The 18,523-nt window shown below is 36.5% G+C and overlaps 2 protein-coding genes and 1 non-coding gene across 3 annotated transcripts; 1 reads left to right on the plus strand and 2 right to left on the minus strand.

Moving 5' to 3' along the window:
• The first annotated feature begins 8 nt into the window (after positions 1 to 8).
• Positions 9 to 2,215, plus strand: LOC131779600 (small ribosomal subunit protein mS31-like). Its single transcript, XM_059096168.2, has one exon. It carries the CDS (start codon positions 9 to 11, stop codon positions 1,233 to 1,235), a length of 1,227 nt encoding a protein of 408 aa, XP_058952151.1. The 3' UTR covers positions 1,236 to 2,215.
• LOC131779591 (serine/threonine-protein kinase PLK4) lies at positions 2,097 to 15,308 on the minus strand. The gene is made up of 19 exons (XM_059096157.2): positions 15,098 to 15,308; positions 13,675 to 13,770; positions 12,822 to 12,917; positions 12,285 to 12,399; positions 11,664 to 11,776; positions 11,325 to 11,413; positions 10,843 to 10,939; positions 10,598 to 10,656; positions 10,011 to 10,059; positions 9,815 to 9,842; positions 9,511 to 9,587; positions 8,813 to 9,045; positions 8,027 to 8,239; positions 6,957 to 7,713; positions 6,096 to 6,177; positions 5,193 to 5,487; positions 4,543 to 4,861; positions 3,338 to 3,444; positions 2,097 to 2,839 (listed from the first exon to the last, which is right to left on the minus strand). Exons 1-19 carry the CDS (start codon positions 15,128 to 15,130, stop codon positions 2,740 to 2,742), a joined length of 2,958 nt encoding a protein of 985 aa, XP_058952140.2. The 5' UTR covers positions 15,131 to 15,308; the 3' UTR covers positions 2,097 to 2,739.
• Positions 15,309 to 15,691: 383 nt separating this feature from the next.
• Trnan-guu (transfer RNA asparagine (anticodon GUU)) lies at positions 15,692 to 15,765 on the minus strand. The gene has a single exon. It is a non-coding gene; the product is annotated as a tRNA-Asn (tRNA).
• Positions 15,766 to 18,523: the final 2,758 nt, after the last annotated feature.

Genomic DNA, 18,523 nt, shown 5'->3' on the forward strand with positions numbered 1-18,523 from the left:
GGACTGCAATGGCGGCTATGTTAGTCAGTCGTGTCCTGTTGCCTCAAAGGCTTTCTCAGCATCTTCCTAAGGTTCCGTGGGTCAGAATGTTAAGTTCTGACACTAGTGATAATGGAGAAAAACCAAAGATATCAGTGGAAGGCCACACGCCCACCCTCTCTGATTTAAAAGAAACACTCAAGGGAATAAGTACAGAAGCAAGCCGGCCAGTTGTGCAAGAAGTGAAAGGAGAAAAGGAAAAAGTTGTAAAAAAATCATTTCTAGAGATTCTTGTTCCCAAAGTGTCACAAACTAAGGGAGCGCCGATAAAAGGAAAAGAAAATGGAATTGCGAAGAAGGGCGAGGGAAAAATTTCAGTCGGTGGTATCCTTTCCTTCTTGGCGAAACCCTCACAAGAGCCTATAGGGAACAAAAGTCTGAAGAGTATTCGAGAAAGGTCATTGGGAAATGCTAGTGAGCTGAGAAAAAGTATTATGGGTGATAAAACGAATGTCAAATTTCCAGCATGGGAAGGAGAGAGATCACAGTGGATAGAAAAGAGCCTCGAGGACTTCGAGAAGGCACAGACCAACTCGACTACTGCTAAGGCACAAAAAACTGATCCCAAGCTGAATGAGAAAATCAAAAAGGTACTGTCGGGACTACAGGTGGGACCTCAAAAGAGTGGAACAGCTGAGAGGCTTGTTGCGGCAGCGGAAAACTGGGGTAAAACCCTCAACACTCGAAAGAGATTGATTCAAGAGGAATACTTACAGCAAACCACACAGAATTTGTCAGAGGCACCAAGCTGGGTGTCATTTGACGAGGGCGAGAAGACTGGGTTATTTGATAACGTCTTCAAGGAGGCAAAACACGGAAAGTTGAACCCCATCTCTCAATCTGATTTTTTGTTCCATCTCTTCGTCACAAACAGGTTCCAGACCCAAGAGTCAGTAGGAGTGTTGAGGAATTCATTCAGTGAACAAGTGAGGCTTTCCAACAGGCTCTGGACATACCCAATAGACAATGAAGTGTGTAACTCAGTAGAAGAACAGAATACCGGTTTTGAAGAGCATGTATTTCTGGAGTACTTATTGGATGAGTTTCCTAATAAAGGTCCAGTTCGCCGTTTCATGGAATTGGTCATCAATGGATTACAGAAAAATCCATTTTTGACTGTGGCACAGAAAAAGGAAAGAGTTGGATGGTTTCATGATTATTTTGCCAATTTTTCTGAAGAGGACCTTAATTTCTGAGAGTTGAATGTTAAAATCTCAATGTAATCTCGCTTTTGCAAGTAATGTATTAATTACCTTCAAGAACACAATTTGTTTCAGCCCTGTTTCAAGAAACTAGAACTTACCATTTGATGTTTGTAGCCTTGTGGTAACTGTGTCATAGGTGTCAGAGTGCTATTTATTATAATTTTTTTTACCTGAGTACATTTTTTTAACTACTGGTAGTCATTTTCAAGGTGCATAGAGCTGCACTCAGAGACTGGAAAATGGACTTGTTGGCGATAGATTTGAGCAACTGTCACAACATTTTTGGATGAGATCTTTCAGTATTTGAAGGAAGTGTGCACTCACATGAACATAATAGTTGAGAGACCAAGACCAAGACCAAGACCACTGTTTTTGTAATGAGGCTTCAAGTAAGAAATTAAATGAAGATGAACCACAATTAATCTTAATGCATTCATTGGAATAGGGGCACTTCTTGGAATGCGGGTGCTTATTCAATAGGGCCATTATTAGCAAAAGCAAACTTGGAGGGGGCACATTTTAGTGAAAGAGTGCATATTAGAAGGAGAGCATTAAATGGAATCATTATTGTAACAGCAAATATCCCTCAACTAATAACTAAGCTTTACCCTTTGTACACTCATCAGGCAACAGAAAGTGTTAAGAGTTACATTGTATATCCACAAAAGAGAGAAAGAAAAAATAAGTTTAACAAGGAGGTTGATTTAATACATTTAATATAAATGCAATCACAAAATTTCCTATCTGGAAAGTTAAAGTAATTATACATAAAAACTAATAGACATACATCAAAATGGGTTTCTCACTGGCAAGTGTTTGTTAAAAAAAAACAAAAAAAAAACATAAATTTCTAGTTAGAAAAAAAAAAGGAATTTTGATCAAGATTTATGTGATGGTTTAAAAATTTTATTAAAAAAAAATATTTCCTAACACTTAATTAGCAACCCGCCACCTTCACTGCCTCTTACACAGCTGCTTGGAAAAATCCTTTTGTTAAAACCAACATCTTAAACCTTTAACTCCCATGATCTGATTGTTAATTCTCCCTTCAGCTGCTCAATATTTCCTTGTAAATTAGTTACAAGAACTTGGTTGAGATAAAATCCTTAACCTGATAAGTTTGAGTTCATTACCTGTTTTCTAGATAAAGTGTGGATATTATAGGGAGAAGTTACATGTTAATCACTTCCTGGAGTTGAAGGGTTGAGCCTTGCATGAGATGCTAATGCAAGAAATCAAGATTACATCACTTTTAAAAAAAATGTAATATTTGACAATAAATTTGACAAGTGTTGTTGATCAGTTCCAACTAATAATAACCTTACTATGTCACAGTAAACTTGACTTAAAAATTTGGATTTTTACATTTTTTTTTAACAAATCCATCACAAAGGATATATAAATAAAACCTGTTCTGTTAAATTTCTAACTGCACATTGTTTCTTCTTTTCTTATATAAAGGTCTAGCCTCACTTTCATGAACATGTTATCTACTCTATGAAATCTTGGGGGAAGCTGCGAGATTCTCTATAATGACAGGTAGGTGACATAGCTTCTCCTTGATTGGTTCTGGTAATCTGTCTGTGTGATTGTATCTGAAAAAATAAATAGTACCATCTTATTTCAATACAAAGGAGGACTGAAGAGAAAAATACCTTAATGTCTGCACATTTACCATACCTTTTAAAAGCAGACCAAAATTAGTGTAATGTAAAGATACAGGTCTATTGTAAAAATCAGAAAATAGAAGTCTGTTACAATACTTGAGCAATGAAAGACATATGCCAGACTAAGTGCTTATTGGTTTGGGAAAGTGTTGTATTTCACTAAAAATACTCCTGAACAACATATATAATACCTCTGATGAAGGTTCCAATGTTTGAAAGGCCATTTGCTTTTTTTCTCTTTCTGTCTTTTTTTTTTTTAATTTTCAAGAAAATATTTTTTGAAAGAAAATAGTTTTCTTTGGAATCACTCTTAAATTCAAGGAAGAACCTAGGTAAACAGTAACTTAAAACGTACAGCATAAGAAGCTGGCCCAATCCACAAGCCACTAAATGAATTTTACAATGAACAACACAAAGTATCATTACCTTGTTATCATTCCACTACTATCTGTGTACTTGATACTTGTCACAGATGACTGAATGATCATCTGGGAGCCATCATTATACTGCACCCAAACCTCCCCACTGGACAACTAAAACAATCAAAGAAAAATTTGTGATCAGTTTTCATTTGCGTGTCAAAGGTAATCAAAGACTAGATTGGCTTTGCTTTATGCCTTTTATGCCTTTTTCTCAACCAATTAGAAGAAAAAATCAAGAACAATAAGGAGTTGTTCACCCTCCACTCTTGAGCCAATTGGCCTATTTCTACTCTCAATTAAAGTTGTATTGACTCCTTGTGCTATTTAATATTCCTTTGTTCAGATCAGCTATTGTAATTACTTTGGTTATGTTCTCATGAAGCACTCTGGGCTCAGCTGTTCAACAGCCAATTAGCACTAACCCAAGGTTAAATTTTAATGCAGGTTTCTTTAATTTCTTTGTTCAAAAGCCTGTTTGGGATACTTTTCTCTATTCTCTTAAGAACATCCATTCACAACACAGTAGACAAAAAAATTATACTTTTCTCTTAAAGCTTTCAGATCTGAAATCAATTTCACACCAATCCTGGGTTATCTTGACCCAGCTTTGAATAATCTGGCTCTGGATAATAATATAATAATATAATAATACTAAATCAGATTTGCAATGATAGAGAATTGCAAGCTTTAATTTGTCTAAGCCTTTTCTAAATCTTAGCTCAGTAAGTAGTAAAAATGTGACAACCTGGCAGGTAAAACAAGGCAAAAAAGGGAGGAAGATAAGAACAGTTTGCCTCCTTGCTTCATTTTTTCACCTTCCAATGTTTTCATTGGTTACTAATAACCACAAAATATTTCAATATATATTGTTTCATAAATCACAAAAAATCTAAGTAATTATTTCTTAGATTTTTCTTCAAAATATGTATATACGTACAGTCAAGTAGAATATAGGGGTAAGTTTCTAAAGAAACTGTGGTGCTGTGTCAGTGGGAGAGTATAGAGGTAATTCAGTGTTAACAACTGAGTTGAAAACGTAAATTAGCCACTGTAAAGGGTTAAAAAGCTGATGTTTCGAGCATTAGCCCTTTGTCAGAGCGATCGATCTGACGAAGGGCTAATGCTCAAAACATCAGCGTTGGGTTAGTGCTAATTGGCTGTTTTCAACTCAGTTGTTAACATTAAATTACCAAGTAGAATATAGCTTACCTGTGATGCCCAGCCAACTCCTTGAACAAACACACTTTTGATGACTTGTGATGTTGAGTCCTGCCTTGACACACCCCTATCTGTTAGCTCACTCTTTTGGTTTCTTGCTTCTTGTCCACACTGAGATCTGGAGATCCTCTGCAATTCACTACCATGAGGTGCTGTCCTGTTGTCAACTCTTGTTTTTTGCCCTGCTGAAGACTGTCTTGAATTGTGGATGGTGCTGGCAATGGTGCCATCAAATGACATCAGAGATGTCGACACTGGTGCTATGGTGCTAGGAGATGTCATAGTAAGATTTTCAAAGGAGTCTGGACGCCTGAGAAAGAACAAAGAATGAATAAAGACTTGTTGGATAAATTTTGTGCAATTTGGTTTAATGAAACATCTTTCACTAATTTGAACATCACTGTGAACATAATTCTATCATTTTCCTTCTGTTTCTATTTTTGTGTTCAGCATTACATTTAGCAGTTTCTCAATTCATCTCAAGAGTAAATGTATTTATCTTCACTAGGTACTCATTTTCAAATGTAATTCATAACTACAACAGTTTGATAGTGATTTACTTTTGCTAAACCACAAATACGATTACCCAAACAACAACAAAATACAAATTAAAAATATCAGATCAAATGTATTGTTCTTACCTGGTAGAATTATGATCTTCAGAATGAACATTACTCTCCTTTGGTGGCTTCCTGGATGCTGGTGGCCTACGGCACACAATAAATGGAAAGTACTGTCCCCCATTGCTGTCTAACTCTTCCTTGCTGATCAATCTCTCTAAATGAACACATTGCTGATAACATTTCTGAGCGTGTTCTAACAGTGGTTTCATCTCCTGCGTAGCACCTTCCACTCCACCAACAGACTCTAAAGTGTATGACACTCCTCCAGGCTCTATGATGCGTGTGCATTGATGAGATTGGTGGATTTTGGCCCCTGTGTAACAGTACTGATACATTTAGCACTGAATAATCTTGTCTAAAATTTTATCAACTAAAGGGAATATAGGTGAGACTGAAAAGAGAACTCTGTTTTAAAATAGAAATAAAACTTGCCATAAACCTTAATCCCTTGCCACAATTTTAATTTATCCTAAGTGTGTAAAACTATCATTACATATGGTAATCTAAATGATACATAAAATAACCCAATCTTGGTGCAAAGTCTCAATTTTGGGAGAGTTAAACAATGTTCAGAGTTCACCTACATGTAGTAGGTTGATTGTCCAAAACATTTAAAATATTTCCACAATCCTTTAGTAATACACATGGGCCTGGGAAACCCAGCCACAAGTAAGACACTTTACATCATTATTGTTATTAATTTTTCTATGATCATGAAACTATATATATTGATTTCAGAGCTCTTACTCTGGCTGAAACCTGAATGAAGTTCACTGCAAAGATGAATGGTGAGATTAGGGGTTTTTGAAGGTCTGCCTAGCATTTTTGCTTCATCACAGTTCCCATCTTACTTCTGGAACAATTGATCTAAGAATCTCATAAGCAGTCTATTCTCTAACAACTTCATTCTGCTTCACTTACCATTATAAAAGCACACTTCAAAGTCTGGATGAGGAGAATTTTCCATCAACATGCACTTTGCATGTTTGGAATACATGGTAACCTAAAAGATCATTGAATTTTCTTAAGTGTCACTGGGCAATTATATTAGACATTATGCAGGAGGAAAATGAATTGAACTTTTCCTGTCCCTCCCCTCCCACCCTTCTGTGTTGCAAAACCTATTTGATGATACCCAAGAATTCTTAAACCACAAGGTAAGGTCCTAAAAGCCTGTTAACTCAGTCTCCCTAGGTCCTTGATCCTTCCACTCCCAAGATCTTATTGGTAATTCTCCTTAGTCTCTGCCATACAATTCTATTGATTTTAGTTCTGAGAATTTGTTATTAGATCAATTAATAATAATTATTTATTTCTCTTTATTCTCATCATTTCTCTGCTTAATATTGTATGGATATTGTGAGGAGAAATTCTGTCTTGGTCACTCATGGAAGTTAAAGGGTTAACCCTCCAACCCCCAAGAGTGACTAGTCTTACAGTATCACTGCTGAGTAAAAATTACCATCACCAGCATGAAATAAATGATCACCCACCCCCTGACAATTTTTCAGGTTTCTCTCACACTTTGCTTGTATAAATCAGTTGAGAACTTCTGGTAGAATTGAAGTACTGTATCAACTTAACTTAATCCTTTCCTATAAGGTTTACAATACAATGGTGTTTGTTTACTCTGACCTCTTTACCAGCAGCACAGAACACTAAACATAACTTCAATCCAACAAAATTGACTTATTATTGCCACACATCGGTATTCATTGTATACTTCAAAAAAATATATAAATATATATGAAGAAATTTAATAATTTTACGCTTTCCACAAACCTTTGGTGTCTTTTTGCGCACAAGATGGACAAAGTTAGTGGCATACTGGTACTTTTTCCAATATTTTGAGGATAAATTGGAGAACAAGTATGAACTCAATGATTCACACCCAACAGGAGGAGATGGAGGTTGTAAGGACAGTGGAACACCTGTCTTGCCATTGGGTTGATACACACATATCTTCATCCCATTTTGGGATATTCGAAGCACCTCAAACACTCTGTCTTCCCCGTGCTTATGATGGAAGAACTCCAGACACACTTCACCATTGTCGGTGATGCTGACAACTGCATTTCCTTTCTTCTGTCTTATTGGCCTAAGCCTTTCTGAATTTAAAGGTTCTACAATGTCTCCCAAGGATTTAGCTCGTGAAATGTCAGATTTAGATCTGTGGTTTCTCTTCCGTTGTTCAGCAGATGTTTGGGTTGCAGACCTACCGCTTGAGCAATCTTGGGAAAAGTCTAACCCAGAATCTTTTGTGACACTGTCACTTCCTTTTCGGCGATGTTGAAATAATTTGTCCTGTTGAGCAGTGTCCATGTGGGTTGAAGAACTGACATTGGAAGAGGACCTTTTTGATAAACTATGGCTGTTAACATCAGAGGTTTTAGACTGATGAGCCTTTTCGTGATGACACATGTCTTTTCCACTGCTGCTGAACCCACTGCTGCTCGTGTTTGTCCCATGAGCTGCATTTTTGAGGAAGTCGCCAAGGGTCTGTCCATATGAACTGCTATATTTGCTGGCATTGTAGTTCCTACAGGAAGATTTAATTTGATGCATGGGCTTTGAAACTATCATTCAATCACTAACTGTTGTCTCACTTAAAAAAGGAAGGTGCCTGATGTGTCCATCGGCATTTCAATTTAAATGCTACCCAATGGCAGGCAAATCCCTGCAATCCAGCCATTAGCCCCCATTTTGTGTATCAAGCAAACAATGATTAGACCAGTGCAAGGGGGAAAAATAGGTTGGGCAAGGAAGGGGCAGTGCTCATCGAGAGCTTTTGAAAAAAAGAAATGCTTCAACCAGTGTGTTTATCGATCTGTTTCTTACTCTTAAGCACAAACCTGAATTTTCCTTTAAGTCTATTTTCACCATTGCTAGTATTCAACTCCTCCTTGGATTTTTTTCTTCCGAATGTGGAAGCAGTGATATTAGACAGCCAAGAAGGAGAGGTGGCACTCTGTTTTTGGCTGATGGATGAGGCAGGAGCCACTTCTGTTCCACGTATTTGGTCTCTTGTAGAACTTGTCTTCAATTCACCGGTACTTTCACTATGACTAAAATATGTTACAAGTACTATGAATACTTTTACTGTTATGCAATAACTTCTAATAGAAGTGGAATAAGTTAAGTACTTTTGAGGCATTGTATCAGCCTTTACTAGACACTGGGTAAGTGGATATGATCAAAAAGGGAAGGCAACCAAAATCATTGAAGGAGCACATGCCTCACTGTTTTTTGGTTGGCTTGCTTTTTTGAATCATCTCTATAACAGAGAACCTGGCACAGGTTACCAATGTACAGGTAAAGGGAAAGGGTCAGGGGGTTTGTGAACAGCATCCCTTCCCCCTCCCCCCAAAAGGATGTAATATGAAGGTAGAGGGGGGGAAATTGCCAAACATATCAAACTAAGCTGTGGTTTGCTTGAAACTTGGGATCCTCAATAGTGAAATGTCAGATCCAAAATTGATCCAAAATCTCCTACTAAATGGGCATTTCTCTGGGTGAAAAGATTGGTTTTAGTTGGAAGAAAGGCTACTAAAAAGTGAGTCACAAAAAGGTTAATTCCTCATCATATGCATTTCACTAAAAAAAACAATTCTATTACTATGCATCATAAAGTACTTTACCTTGCTCTCTGTCTAACAGGTGGAGATGGTGGGTGTCTGGCATGCCGAGGCCACATGTCAGACAGACAGTCCTCTGATCCCTCAGCTAAAGTGTCAGTACAAGGATTTCCCTTTATCCCTGTGGCTTTTGTAAGCTCACTGTTGTTGCGAATGGATTTTGAGGATCTACCTAATCCTGTGGATACTGTAGCCATGGTCCCTGTTCCACTGTCCATTGACTGTTCTGCAACATGCTACAGTGTATGTCATAGTGAGGAATAGATGAGAATGATTTTGAAATGTTGTAACTGATATGTTCATAAGTGCGACTTATTGCATCAGTTGAATTTCATGAAAAAAATTAAGTTTTCGTAGATTAAATTTTCATCATTGAATTCAGTTTTGAGGAAAATTTTTATTTTATGTGATGAAAACCTTTGCTATCATATAGCAGGCTGGGAAAACTTTTGTAGACAATTTGCTGAACGTACATGCATTTTCCAAATGAATGCGATTCAATAACATGTATGGAACACTGATTAAGTCTCCCTAGATTAATAATTCAATGGATTTTGAACTTTCTTCTTTAAAAAACCAATTTGAACATCAATGTCCCAGTTCTGACAGTTCTAGTGATGTCATCAATTTGGTTCTCATGAACCTAATGGTAAATATTGGAAAGTTAAAGTCATCAATTTGTTATAGAATAAACTTCAAACCTTTGGGGGACATAGCTGATTCTTGGAAGAAAATTTCAGCAAGCTTTCTTGTGTCATAAATGGATGATCTAAAATCCCTGCAGAAATAAAGGAAACAGTCTTCATGAAGCATCAGATTATTACCCTGAAGCTATTATAATGTGGCTTAACTGGAAAATTTGAGGCATCAATTTTAAATCTGATGGATGGATTAATCTTAAAATGTACATATTAATTACTATTTTTTTTCTCTTTGTAGTTGAAAAAGTAGTAAGATCCTTTTTCATCTGTGTACATTAAGCTGAAATAATTTTCTGTCTCTTACCTGATAGTGTGATCCTGTCTCCTGGGTTCTAAAATATGAAGAAGAAGAGATTTTAAGAGGTAAAAACAAATTTTAAATTTAAAACAATATTTACAAAGCAGTACTTCATTGATTAGTAAGATCAGTACCATCAAACAACTTTTTATGCACATTTAAGCTTGAATCCTTGCAAGATACATTTTCATTAAAAGCTTACCTTCTTGAGTAACTGAGTGATTAGATCTTTGGCCTCTGATGAGAGATCACTAAAAATAAAGGTGAGAGAAAGATCTGTGAGAGCACCACTAAATTAAAACATTTTTCATTATTACTAATTTAAGAGAGAGCCTGACAATCACCTATCCGCAATCACTCTCATGAAGGTGGACTATTTATCATGGACCACTGTCCTAAAAAATATTAACTAGGGGGAAAATTAGTAGTTGATCCAATGCCAAATTCTCCAAACATCATAAGAATTTTATGGTGAACAGAACTGAGAATTACTACAATAATTGAGATCTTGGGTGTGAAAGGGTTAATAGCTGTCTACTTTGGGATTTATAGCTGCTTGTTTCATGTTCCTCTAGCTCTCTTCTGTGTATAATCTCTACTTACCAGCACTGACTACTTTTATTAATAAGGTTGGTGAGAAACCTACTTCAGTTTTTCTTAAAAACCTCAGCTGTCATAGTTAATAATTATGACACATGTGTCTTCTGGTAGGGCTAATGCAGCATTACCACCCTTCACATGAAGATAAAGGCTGAAAATTAGTTACTGTGGCATGAAAAACAAACTTACCATGGCAAGTCATAGTCAGCCAGGACTACTCTGTTCAGAGTGCTTTTTACAGCCTCAGTCTGAAACATTATAAACAAACCACAATTAACAATAAAAATACACAGTTCTCAGAATACATTGGGAGTTAAAGCAGGAGAACATGTCTTGTGATACACAATTGAGTCCTTGTACATAAATCATAGTACACACTGTAAGGTGCGGAACAGAATATCACAGCTGCAGTAGAATGCATCAAACCAACTCACATCAAATGGAGGACTTCCAACAATCAGAGTATAAAGCATACAACCCAGTGACCACACATCAGACTCAAGACCATGAGGGCCTCTAGTTGCTATTTCACTATTAAAAAAAAAGATACAAAACAAGATATTTAAAACATGGCAATGCCTATTTTAATTTGCAAAATAACATTATTACATTTAGCTTTTAATAACCACATCAGTATTGCAAAGTGAGGAAAACAGTTTAGGGGCCAAAAAAAGAAAATGACATATTCACTTCTAAGATTTCATTTATTTAGTGATTCTCCTTACTCTCTGCCATACAAATCTTGTGATGTTAGCTCATTGGTATTGGATCAACTACATATGATTAAATCTCCTTTAATCTAATTGCTAGTCTACTTGATATTGTATTGTTATTGATGGGATAATTTCTGTCGTGGTCAGTCATGCGATTAAGGACAATATACACAATGAATAACAAATTATTCAGTGATTCTTACGGTGAAATGTAGTTTGGTGTTCCACACATAGTGTAGTGTTTTTCATTGGGCATTGTTAGTCTTGCTGCAAGGCCAAAGTCACCAATTTTCTGAGACAGGTAAAGAAGACAATTAAATCAATGCTGACATAAGTTTTTGTACAATCTAGGTGCTCAAAAAGATGCAAGTTAGCTGCTCTGCTACCTGAAGAGCAGGTAACATTGATTAAACTGTTCATATTTAATATTCCTCTTATGCTTTATAATTGACTTCACCATGGAGATATAAAGTTTCTGCTGTTATTTCAACTATCATCAGCTAACTCGCACCATATAATAAGATCTAATACCAAATACTCACAGCATCCATTTCCCTGGTCAAAAGAATATTTCCTAGCGAAAGATCCCGGTGAATAATTCCATGTGAGTGAAGATACAAAACTCCTTTGACCACTTGAGTCATTATATGACGAGCTTTGAACAAATCAAGTCAAATATCAGCTTAATTTTATCCATTATCAAGTTTCTCTCATGTTATTCACATAATTTTTGTTACAAAGCAATTTCTACATCAAGTTTTTTTTACAACCCCTGCAATTTTTGCTCACTTATAGACCTCAAATGACTACTTAATAAATTCTGTTGAAAATTCTTGCTGTTGACAATATTCTCCATAATTGTTCTCTTAACATTTCCTTAGGTGATAACAAGGAGAATTTGTTTAACAATCAAGACCTTCTTTACAGTTGATGATTGCTTCCTTTCTTCCCATGACCTAAATGTGTGATTCAGGGGTGATATTGAAAGGAGAAAATAGAAACTAATCACTCTTAGGGGTTAAAGGGTTACCCTGTTCACACCCTTTCTCTCTTTTCTTTAATCTTTTAATTCTGCATAAATAGGTAGCTTGCTTTTTTTTAAATATATTTTTATTGCAGTACTGTGTTAATCAAAAGAACAAGCAATATATATTGAACTTTACCTTCATTTTGACCTACTGGTCTCCCTGTTTTCTTGAGATAGCGGTTGATTTCTCCATTGTGGCACATTTCCATGATTAGGTAGACATAATTTGCATCTTCAAAGTAGTTGTATAGCTGTCAACAATCACATTTGGTTATAATTCTTTAGATCACAATTATTAGTTTTGAAAGAATTGAAAAAGAATATTGCCTTTCAATTCCCAAAAATGGAAATTGCCATGAACTGAAAAATTCTTTAATTGAAAAAAAAATAGCCTCTTATCAGAGGAGATTCAAAATGCAATACAACTGTATCCTTAGTTTTTATTAAGATTATAAAAAATCATACAATGAATTTAGCAAAGATCTTTGTAAGGTTTGAAAATAACTATGAATCTCTGGAAATTTTTGAAAATCCTTCTACATTTTTTACATCGCTTCAAAAATGTTGATCTTCAAAGGACAATAAACAAGTTTGATCTACCTGTTAATTTACAATAATTTATAAATCTCTGAGAGGAAGAGTACAATAAGATAAAAAAAAAACCAGTTTGTACCTCAACTATGGAAGGATGTTTGAGTTGCCAATGAATTTCTACTTCATTTATAACTCGTGCAACCATGCCTGATGTTTTCATGAGTTTCTTGTCAATCTGCAATAAAACCCACATTAACATATTAAAAATAAAGACTTTGTCAGAGGTCCATCCTAGCTAGTCTACCATCAAAACATTTCATTAATTCTAAGGAAATCCATCTAAAATGTCCCTTTGCAGGTATCATGTAAACTTCTTTACAACAATATAAATAATATTGAAATTTGCTGAAGTGGCATCACTTGATTTGAAGAAATTTTCCACACAAGAATAAAATGGAGCAGTTTCTCTGTTAAACAGAAATAATGAGCTCATTATCAGTAACCAAGTCAGACATGGGTGAAGTTGGCCTACAAAAGTCAGTTCTTGGGCTAAGTGATCCATCTAGTCAGAGTTTATCCTGATAATTCCTCTGCATGAAGCAACAAAAAGTATTATTAATTGCCTCCCCTAGCATTTCATCATGACAGAGGGCTGGTACCCATTTACAGGGGTGCAGAGTTAAGTGTTTTGGTCAAACACAACACAATGATCTGGCAAGGTCTAGATCCCAGACCTCTTGATGACTTGGAGTCCAGCGTACTAATCATTAGGCTACTGTATTTCTCACTAGCCTAATGCATTAACAAAAAGCTTTCAGTTGATGGCTAGCAATCTGCAGTCAAAATGTCAAAAATCATACCATAAACGACCCACACCAGGCAGAGGAAATGTAATTAGCTGGCCAATATATAAGTGACAGCTAATTAGAAGAACTTAAAACCAAATTCCTAATATAATTTTGTCCTAAGCAAAGTTCATTCTAATACCATACCATCTTGATGGCAACCTCCTGTCCAGTGGCCAAGCAGAGAGCACGATAAACACAGGCAAATCCACCTTTGCCCAGTAGCTCCTGGACTTTGAAGTCCTATAAAAAATTAAGAACAACAAAATCAATAAGTAACAAGTCCATGTTTGTCTGCTAAACAAAGTCAACATTTACAAATAACTTTACAGATAAAAATATTTAAAACATAAATCTTGCCTCTTTTCCTTGTTGTTTAATTTGGAAATCTAATTTTTGTACAGCTACGAACAATTCAGGTTGATGAAACCCAAAAAAGAAAACTTTGTTAATTATGTGATTGATTCTGTAACAGGAAATTTACTTGAAAACATTGACTTGTTAGGCTCCACTCAATCTCCATTGCATGCAAACATAATGTGGTTTACACACTATAAAGCCTAACACAAGGAAGTAAATGGTTTGCAAAGCTATTTCCAATTGTGAAGAAAACACACACAGCCACTGTGATCAACCCTGCCATTAGTCTTTAAAGAACAAGGACTGGGAAAGACCATAGTGATTTCGTGTGGTATAAATTCATGGTCCTGCACTGCATTCTATTAATAGTTTCACCAGTTGATTTCTGTGAATATATCTACCTGTGATATAAAAGTTGTACCAATCTAATGTACCACACACCAAGCTTATACACAGACTTTAGAGTATATCAAAAATTAATCACTCACAGAAAAACATTTTACTCCTCATATTTCAGGATTATGTGATGTAAAGAAATATGACGTTGTTTTAAAAGACTTTTGCATAAGTATTGGAAGTAAGCAAGCCTATCAACTGATTAGCTTACAAAAATGTACATTTGAAATAAAACTTGTCGATCTCCAAAGATCTTCAAATCGTCCTTTCTTAATTTTGTTTTAATTCAACGTGCAATAAATAAGCAGCACTTAAAATTGAATCCAGATTGATGCCATCATCAAATTATTGAGGGGATTACATCTCAAAGTACATCGCGTTTGCTAGATTCTGCATTCCGTCAGATCATGGACCATGATAATTCGCAACGAAATCAAAGACGAATGCAGAGAAAAACTTTTCAAAACAAAATCATACTAGTCACTTGATCCTTAAAGTCTTACCATCAAAGTGTAATAGATAGGAAAGAAAGCCCGCTAAACCTATTTTTTGCTATTACTCGCCCATGAAAACAAATGATCAGCAAGTTAAGCTCTTTACAAGCATTTTCGAAATTTGTTCCCTGGCTTCTGAGGTCAAGGTGACGCGAAACTTCAAGATGATGCTTTCAAGTTATGGAACGCAAAATCTACCTCATTGATACTGTCGCAAATGGCTTAACATGATATCATGCTATCTCTGATTTGCAATTTGTATTACTAGTGAGAGCCACGTAGTAAATTTCTGAAATTTGAAACCGATAAGCCATTCTTACCTCAATCGATTCTCCCATGAAACGAGAACTCATTTTCGATCGCGTTAAATCTCTTTACTTCCTCCAAGAATCAAACAAAAGTACCACAGAAAGAAAGCTCTGGTACCACTTTCGGATAATTTTAGTTTCATTTCGTGGATTCATATTCATAGAGATACTTTAAAGCCCGTTGTTTACGGCTTCCTTCAGAAATAAAGTCGTTTTCCGCCATTCAACGAATCACTTTGAACGGCCCGCGCAATCATAACATGAAACACCGAAGCGAGGCTCTAATGTCTCTAAAGGCCGTAATGGATTATGGTTATGGCCTGGAGCGAGATATTTTAAAATTGCGAAACTACACTATTACAGAAAAAAGAGTCTCGATCATCGATTTAAGTGCACCTTGTAGAGAAATTTAGGCATTGGCATAATAATTCACATAAGCCGTTCGCATTCAACTAAATAAAAAAACCTGGAAAGAGCTAATTAATTACCTATCTTCGAATACCGAAACCTTACTCATGACCTAAGGGGAAAAAAAGAAAACGATTGCAAAATACAATCTACTCGTAATAAGACCTGCTGGTGTGGGGCTGGTGTTGCAAAAAGACTCGTCCCCGGGTGGGCTTGAACCACCAACCTTTCGGTTAACAGCCGAACGCGCTAACCGATTGCGCCACGGAGACATGCTACACAAAACATTCGAAAATAAGAGATGTGTCTAGTTCTAGCAACCTGACCACGGTGTTTTCCGCGGTTATAAATATAGGTAATAAATAGGTAGCTTCCTTAATGTGAACAAGATTCATCTTCCTTAAGAAAAAAACAGTCACAACAATTACACTCGTTGTCTTAATGTTTTCCTTTAAGAACGGGGGGTTACAGCTCACTTTATAATGTTAGTATTATTCATATTGTTCACTTTATTTGTTAGTCGCGTCGAGACAGAAGTTATCAACACATCCTGAAATTCCTTCTTTCAGTAGAAATGACCATCCAGTGAAGCAGGTGTCATCTACAAAATCTCTTGGCGTGCACATCGATCAAAACATGAACTGGGAATGTCATACACAGAACATTTGCAAAAAGATTGCTTCTCCATTGGGCACAATCAAGCGAATACGACATCTTATATCCTTAATATATCAATTAATGTATATGATAGCCTAGTTCAGCCATATTTCAATTATTGTAGTGATGTCTGGGGTAACTGTGGCAGTGGTCTCTCCGTAAAGCTTCAGAAGCTCCAAAATCGTTCAGCCCGTATTTTAATGTGTGCCAATTATGACTCTGATATCGATGAATTGTTCCGGGTACTGGGTTGGCGTAAACTCAAATATCAAAGATTTGAATCAGCTGCTGTTATGATGTACAAATCTTTACATGGGATGACTCCTGAGTATCTGAGTTCTAGATTTGTGTTTCGAAACGACATAACATCGATTAAGGAATACTGAAAATAAATTGGCTCTTCCGCAGCCCCGCAGCAATTATTTGAAGAAGAGTTTCTCTTACAACGGAGCCAGGTTGTGGAACAGCCTATCTAGTGACCTTCGTGCAGCAATATCTTTACATGATTTCAACTTAACATACGTCACCACAGTTTTGAATGAGTTTTAACACGGCATCCTTGTCAAGCAGCTTTTAGTATGTAGTTTAGGTTAGTTAGTTTAGTCAGGGATAATGAGTTGATCTTGTATCAATTTATAATATTTGCTGAAGGATTTACCGTGTATAAATAAAGTTACCATTACCATTACCATTAGTGTGATTGGCCCAATCACAATAAAGTGAGCTGTACCCCCCCCCCCCCCCCCCCCCGTTCCTAAAACATTAGACCATCTAAATCAGTCGCACAATTCAGTCATACACCTATAAAAGGGATAAAATATCTAGTTAGGGCTGTTAGAATTGCGCTGTCCTCTCAATCCAAGAGGTGTCCTTTTCCTTCAAGATTTTTCTTGACCGGTTTATTATGGTCTACCGTCCGACGTCGCAGATAACAAGAGTTACACAAAAAATCTGCTCTTTCCTCGCATTCCAAGAGAGCCCGCGGTCGTTTTTCGTACACAACAGTTTGGGGACCGGTCCAGATAAACCAGCTTCTTCCCTTTCTTGGTCACCAGTCTGTCTCGGTCGTTGTTGCTCTTGTGAAGCTTGCTATTCACGATCGGGCAGTTCCTGTCCAACCATGTTAAAAGGGGCCAGTTCTTTTCAGCACGTTTTCATGTAACAGCTTCCGGTAACGCCATTGCATCTGCAAACTTTCCCGAACTGACATGGACAACCTGTTTTGAAAAAAGACGAAACATCAGAAACATTGAAATTATTTTTTCTTTCTAACAAACCGAGACAGACTACCGAAAACTGAGGCTTAAAACAGAAAGTAAATAATTGTCTTTCCGCAGCAGTCAGTAGTCCTAATACCGTTTTTTGAGGCACTCTAACGCTACCATCATAACTATATCATGACTAGAGAGTACTGATCCTTTTTTTATGGCAGCAGATATCTGAGTAACCTAAAGACAAAAGACAATTAACTAACCTTTTTTCCAACATGCAGGGACCGCGCAGCAAGTTTTCGAGTGGGGGGGGGGGGGGGCTAAAGAAGAATGCGTGAAGGAAAATTTTTATGTTAAATTATTTTTTGTTTAATTTATTTTTATTCTTACAAAAAAGTGGGGGGGGGGGCTAAAGCCCCCCCAGCCCCTCCCTCTGCGCGGTCCCTGACATGATTGATCGTGATTAACAGCGGCTGCGCTGATGACGTGAAGGAGAGCTGTCTCTCGAGTAGCTGCAATAAAAAATGAAACAACTTGAAGGTCAATACATCGTAAGCAGATCAATGTGAACAAAGTGAAATGCTTTCTGAATAGGAGAATAAAGAACCCTGATAATGTTAATAAATACTTAACTTTAGAGCTAGATACAAAAATCCGGATTTTCTTTCAAAAAGAGTCAAACGAGACTTTTGAAAATTACGAGGATTTTTAGACGATAATATTTAAAACAATTCAGCCTAAAAAAGCAATTTACGTGATTTGTAGAAGCTTCTTCGGAGTTCTACACCAATGTTTCCAAGCAGGCTCCTTCCACTTTTGTACAAATACTACCAGTCAGCGGTTTAGGTTATAAGTTATGTTCCAAGCATGCCTTTTTAGCATCACCGTAAGGCCTGTCGTCGTTATTGTTTGCTTGAAAGCTGAGAGAAATTTGTAAAGAAACAAAACTGACGAATAACTTATACTGTTTAGCAAATAAATTATGACTTTGAATCAGTTTGAGGGTGCTTTCATGCAATCTTACAAACAATGTTATATGACATTGGCCGCCGCGCGCTTTCCATCGAACGATATTTTTGTTGGAAAGTTTGAAAGTTAATGCTCCTTTTCTTCAAAAAAATTGAAAAAAATTAGTCACTCAAAGTGTCCCATCTCAACCTAA

The sequence above is a fragment of the Pocillopora verrucosa genome, chromosome 14, assembly GCF_036669915.1.
Source record: "Pocillopora verrucosa isolate sample1 chromosome 14, ASM3666991v2, whole genome shotgun sequence".
NCBI classification, from domain to species: Eukaryota; Metazoa; Cnidaria; class Anthozoa; order Scleractinia; family Pocilloporidae; genus Pocillopora; species Pocillopora verrucosa.